We start from the raw sequence: 6,000 nt of genomic DNA, 5'->3' as shown, positions 1-6,000 counted from the left end.
CCCTCTTTTTTTACCCCTGTTCACCCGAGATGGAAAAGTGGTAAAAAAAGCCCGCGGGCCTCTTCTTAGAAAAGGGGGGTATTTGAGGGAACTCCTTTTTTTCTTGGGGGCGGGCCTTAAACCGCCGCCGCTTTTTTTTTGCAGGGGGGGGGTCTCCCACACTCCCCCCGGCGGCATTTAGAAGGTTTTTTAGCCCAGGCCGCCCCCCCCCCCCCCCGCAGCCCGTCTCGCGCGCCGCCGCAAAGCGTGTCGGCCGCCCCGCTGTCCTGCTGGCCGCGCTGCTCTCGTTCGCTGCCCTCGCCGCCCTCGTCCTCGCAACGAGCGACGGCCTCGCCGCGCCCGCCTTCGTGACCGTCCTGCCCTTCTACCTGCTGCAAGGCGCCGGCCGCGCCGGGTACGAGGGGGTCAACAAGGCGCTCTACGCAGACACCTTCGGGCCTGCCGACTCGCCCGCCGCCTTCTCAAACATCGTCCTCGCCAACGGCGCCGCCTCCGCCGTCGCGTACTTCACCTTCCCCTCGCTCGGCCGCCACGCGATGGCGTATGCCGCCGGCACCTGCGCCGCCGTAGCGATCGTCGGGTACATCGCTGCCGAGGTTGCAATCCAGCGCACGCCCGGCGGCAGGGTCAACCCGCGGGTTGACCCTGCTTAGAGGGGGCACAGCTCGAGTTACCGTGTCGTGGCGAAGGGCTCGACACGCTCCGAGAGAGGGGGCACGTCGGCTGCGCAGTGCCGGGGACTCGGTCTGCGCGGCTTCCGATTTCTGGGTCCCGGGTCCATGTTACGTGGGGTCCGATCTCCTATCTGTACTGTGGTGGTGTTCAGTGTGACCAAGTGTCGATGACCGTGATGCGCACAGGTGTCGCGTGGTGCTGCCTGCTGGTCGTGGTGCGTGTGTTCCTTTTTTCGAGATTTCTGTTTTCCCTCGTACGAGAGAGGAGAGACAGAGAGTCGAGACTGCAGTCAAAAGAGAGAGGACAGAGAGTCGACTAGGTCCAGCCCTGGGTGGCGCAGGTTTTGTGACATTTGGCGATTCCGCGACTTACTGGGCCCCTGAGCCGCTACCCGTGTGCGATTTTTTGTGGCCCGGGCATGATACTGATAGTAAACGGGTCAGAACCGGCCAAACACAGGCTACAGCCCCACACACGCGCCCGCCATAGCTCCTGGAGAGCATGCGCGAGTGACGCGCTACAAGCCGCGAGAGTGGCATCAGAGGCAGGAACGACGTGCTCTTGCTGCACCTCGCAGCTGCACCGAGTGTGCTCGCAGTGTATGCCACGGCCACCGCCTGCGGCATTGCTCTCGTGCAGCTAGGCGACGCAGGTCCATCAGCAGGGCTCATCCAATGCGAGCGCACATTGTGCGTAGCCGCAGGCAGGTGGCAGTGCACGGCCGCACACCGGCTGTGGCGGCTCGAATGCCCCCGGCAGTGCTGCTAGTCATTAACTTGCGTATTAGGGCCGCAGCAGACTGCTGCTGTGGCAGCAGCAGCAGCAGCCTGCTGCCTGATTCAGTCAAGCCAGCGGCGCAGCGAGGCGTGCAGAATTTGCGTGGACCTTTTGTTCCTCCTGAGGCTGAGCGCATTCGAGCCCTTCGACCGGAGTTGGATGGTACCACGCGTCTCACTGAGACGCGGGGTACTGGCCATGGCCGGACTACGGAGCGTGAGGTGGCGAGCGGAGCGAGCGACAAAACAACGAGAAAAACACGGATCTGACGATTGTCACAGAACGTCAGATCTTGCGCCACCCAGGGCTGGACCCAGTCAGTCGAGACCGACAGTCGAGACCGCGCCCCGACCGCCAAGTCCGCAGAGAGTCAGGCTAGATAGAGTAGCGCTCTCGCCGCGCGAGCGAGCTGGGAGCCCCTGAGGGCCACCTGTGTACACCTCTCTCTCTCGGTCGAGATGGTGCGCCGCGTGGACCCGTTTCTGACTCTTAGCTCTTACGCGCGACTGGCTCTCACTCCGAGCCTGCTCCCTCCCCCACTCGCAGCGCGCGGAGCTGCTCGCGCGCGATTGGCACGAGCAGCGCGAGCAGCGGGCAGGCCCCGAGAGTGCCCAGCACCAGGCTGAGCGCATACGGCCGGGCGGCGCTCTCCGGGGTGCTCGGGTCAAAGAGGTGCCCAAACACAGACGTGGAGATCCCGATGGCGAGGGTCGCAACGACCGAGAGGCAGGCCTGCGCCATGGCAAGCTGCCGTGGCGGCGCCTGCTCGGTGAGGACCGCCAGCAGGGCGGGGACGCCGGGAGCGGCGCAGCCGATGAGGAAGAGGCTGAGCCCTATGGCGCCGGCGCCGAGCCAAGGAGCGACGCCGAATCCCAAGCACATCAGCAGCAAGCACGCGATGCCGTGGATGACAGCCGCCGCCGTTCCGATGCGCGGGAAAATAAATCGGCTCGCGAGCGTGATGCACGTCAAGCTGGTGGGCAGCGTGATGACGAGGTGCAGCGTGTACAGGTCCCCCTGCCGCCAGCCGAGCGCTAGCGTGAGCGAGTTCATCAAGCTGCCGCCGCCGTGGACGCCAAAGATGAAGACGAATGTGCTCACGCAAGCGCACAACAGCCGGCGCTCACGCAAGAGCAGCCGCACTGCTGCCCTGGGGCCCCGCTCCTCTGCGCTCCCAGCTGCCTCTGCGCTCTCAGCTGCCTTGCCAGTCGCTGGCGGTGTTGGCGCCTCGCACAATACCTTGCGGGCAGGTAAGCGCGCCCGCCGCATCAGAACGAGAAGCGGCACAGCGGGCAACGGCGACAGGAGTGCGACCGCCACGATGATGGGAGTGTAGTCTGTGAGGTAGAGCCGGAGAAGCAGCAGGTGCAGCACCTGGGACACGCCGGCCGCAACCCCGTGGCAGACGGTCAGCCGGGCAAAGACAGCGCCGCGTGAAGCGGTGGGGGTCACGTCGCCAATGAGCGCCTACTTGTAAAGTTCCTGGGCTAGAAGAGCCGTCCTCGCTCGTCACGAGCGCAGCGGCAAGAGGACACGCGTTGAGAGGCGCGCTAAAGGAGCTGAGACTGGAGAGCACCTACTCAGGCTAGCGCCGCTGTTGGAACGGACAAGACGGTCGAGAGCCCGCCAGGAGGAGGTTTGCACCCCACAGAGCACGAGTATAGGGAACGGGATGGCGAGGAAGGCGATGTCGCCGCTTCCGGCGGGCGCGTGGCCAGCCGCGAGGCGGCCCGAGACGACATAGACGACTGCAAACAGGCACTTTGACGACACTACGAGCGCGACAGAGATTGCAATGGCACGAGTGCGGCTGCTAGTGTCAGCAACAGCGGCGATAATCGGTCCTCCCACCAGGTGGCCCAGGTTGCTGATCGTGCCCAAGTCGCCGCCAAGTCGCGCGGTTGTCGCCAGCACCAGCTTCTGATCTCCGCATCGATCTGAGCCGCTCCAAGCTGGCGAGTCGTGCGGCGTTAGAGATGGCGCACCACACACGACCAGCGATCGCATTACGGCGTCGCCCGGGACGATTCCCCAGAGGAATGTGGTCGTGAAGACAATGGCAACAGCGCACCGCATCGCCAGCCGCTCCTCGCCAGACGACAGCGGCAACGGCGACAGCGGCGGCGTGTCGCTGCTTTCACCACGAAGCAGAGGGGCGGCGAGACCGCTGACATCAATCTTGGGCCCGTTTTCGTGCAGTTTCGGCATCTTAGAAAGGGGGCCCCGGCCGGGCCGGGCTGGCCGCTGACTCGGCGGGCGCGTCACAGCGTACCAGGCGGCTTCGGTTCGCAACACTCGTTTTCACAAATCGTGCAAATCCCGGCCGCGCCGTCGTGCAAATCGTGCCCGAGCCGTCCACAAGGCCGCCGGCACATTTGACAATGTGCCCGGAGCGCAGGGAGTCGAATGGGTGCCGCACTGCAAGCGAGCACTGCAGTGCAGTGCTCGCTCGCACTGCGGCGCTGCGCCACGGCGGCGAAGCATGTCTGGACTTCAAGGAAGGACAGCGCTTCTCCGCTGCTCGAGGCTTGCGGCACGGTCCAGGCCGACCACACGGAGCACCCGAGGCAGCTGGCGTGGCCTCACTCATGACCTGTGCTACCCGTCGGCGGGGCCAGCTGCGGGTTCACAAACGCGCCTCATTTTTGGCACCCTCCTGCTAGCCGCGCATGAGTAGGGAGACCGTGTGTGGTGTCTTCGCGGCCTAGAGCACCCTCTTGGCAATCTATATTCCGGATTTTAGCCCTCCTGTCGCATCTGGTGAGCCGTACCAGAGCGAGGACCAAACGCGTTGTGAAACCACAAAGCGCGGACCTGTATCATAATGAGCATGGCGCCAAGCAGATGATGCCGCCAGTCTTGGCCCCGGCCGACATTGGTGTCTCGTATTTCAATGAGTTAGATGCCGGGTACCGTCTTGACGAGACAATGTGCACAGACGGACGGCTGCCACCTCGACTGGAGGTCGCGCCCATTCATTCAGTATGGGCCACCGGCACCGCGTTGGATCGTTTGGCCAGACAGAAACCTCCGCCTTCCTCTCGTTTTTTCGTACTCCTCTGATCGAGCGCTCTGGAGCGCTGTTTGAGCAATGTAGAGATGTAGAGCTCTACATCGGGCGCGTGGCGGACTGCCTGCGTTGTAGGGTGGCGCTGTTGGTGGGTTTGAGTTCGAGAGTAACGCCTTGCGCAACCGACGCGCGCCGTCCGTGCCCGAGACCGCCGCCAAAGCTCCACATGCGAGTCAAACGCGAAGAAAAAAATCACGGCGGATTGCCCGTAAAATCCCCAATCAAAGGCAATCGCCTCCATGACATCCATGTCGCATCGCAAGGCCTCCCTCACTGCCCGCCCAACCGCGGCGACCCGACGCGCGATGCAAATCCTCGCGATGCAACTCCTCTTTCTGCTGCCGAATGGAGGCGTGGCCGTCTGCAACAACAGCAGGTACGGCACGTTGGCGGGCGACCCGTTCCGCAAGGCTATTCATCACGACAATCAGCTGCTCCGTACAAATACTGTCGATGACGACCTCGACCCCGTGTGGACAAGTGGCAAGTGCTCCGGCTACTTTTCCGCGGCGGACATAAGTGAGGGCGGACCCGCTCTCACCGCCGTCACGTCCGTCCCGACGACCTCCAAGCTCAGCGGCGCCTACGCCGAGCTCGCCTCCTTTGTCGAGACTTCCGGCGCGACCAAGATCGGCGACCCCTCACCTGAGGCGAGCTTCACGACCGTCACGGCCCTCTCTGCGGCCTCTCTGCTCTTTCTCCATCCTTGTGCAGCCGTGCTAGCGCTGCTCGCGGCGTGCCGCGGGCTGGTGCGCAGGCTGCAGGTGAAGAAGAAGAGGGTGGAGGGCCGCAGCCATGCAGCTGGCTCCGTGCATTTGCTCGCCTGTTCGCGTGCTCTCCGAGTTTGCATTGTGCTCATCTTCCTGCAGGACGCGAGTGGCTCACAAGCGGCGCCACCGTCCGCACCCCCGATCGCGCCCCCACTAATCGCGCCGCCGTCCCTACCGGCATGCCCGTTCGGCGACGTCTGCACCAGCGGCCCGTGCTTGATCACCGACGGCGGCTCGTGCGCCACCTCGCCCGACTTCCCGAACGACTACCCGGTCAACGAGGGCTGCATCATCTACGGCCTGCCGCAGGCCGGGCTGGACGTGATCGCCTTTGACGTGGAGTTTGGGGGGTTGACGTATGAGGGGTACTGCCCCTACGACTACCTCATCGTCAACGGCGTCAGCTACTGCGGCACCTCGGGCCCGGCCGGGGTCGTGCCGTCGGATGGCAACATCACGTGGGTCTCTGACGAGATAGTCACCGAGTCAGGCTGGAAGGCGCGCGCTCCTTTCTCTCTCTTGCTCCCTGCACACTGCCCTCCTGAGCTCTCGCGCTCACCCAACCCCGGTCCCCCTGTGCCCCCCCCCTCCCCCCCCTCCCTATTCCAGGTGTGCTGGGCTCCGCAGCCGCCGTCGCCGCCGTCCCTGCCGCCGCCGCCGTCCTTGCCGCCGTCGCCGCCGTCCCTGCCGCCGCCGCCGTCCCTGCCG

General features: G+C 64.7%; 2 protein-coding genes across 2 annotated transcripts in view; one reads left to right on the top strand and one right to left on the bottom strand.

Moving 5' to 3' along the window:
* Positions 1-653, top strand: part of EMIHUDRAFT_110548 (hypothetical protein) — a gene marked incomplete at both ends in the record, with an annotated part of 2,537 nt that extends 1,884 nt beyond the window's left edge. The window contains one exon of the mRNA XM_005788324.1: positions 222-653. Within this exon, the coding sequence (XP_005788381.1) occupies positions 222-653 (432 nt within the window). The remainder of the gene's footprint in view (positions 1-221) is intronic.
* Positions 654-1,965: 1,312 nt separating this feature from the next.
* Positions 1,966-3,660, bottom strand: EMIHUDRAFT_110547 (hypothetical protein; the record flags this gene model as incomplete). The annotated part of the gene is made up of 2 exons (XM_005788323.1): positions 1,966-2,919; positions 3,097-3,660. 2 exons carry the CDS (start codon positions 3,658-3,660, stop codon positions 1,966-1,968), a joined length of 1,518 nt encoding a protein of 505 aa, XP_005788380.1.
* Between the last annotated feature and the right edge of the window lie 2,340 nt (positions 3,661-6,000).

The sequence above is a fragment of the Emiliania huxleyi genome (assembly GCF_000372725.1).
Source record: "Emiliania huxleyi CCMP1516 chromosome Unknown EMIHUscaffold_136, whole genome shotgun sequence".
In the NCBI taxonomy this organism is placed as follows: Eukaryota; Haptophyta; order Isochrysidales; family Noelaerhabdaceae; genus Emiliania; species Emiliania huxleyi.
The sequence above is the reverse complement of the archived record's forward strand: the minus strand, read 5'-3'. Positions and strand labels throughout refer to the sequence as shown.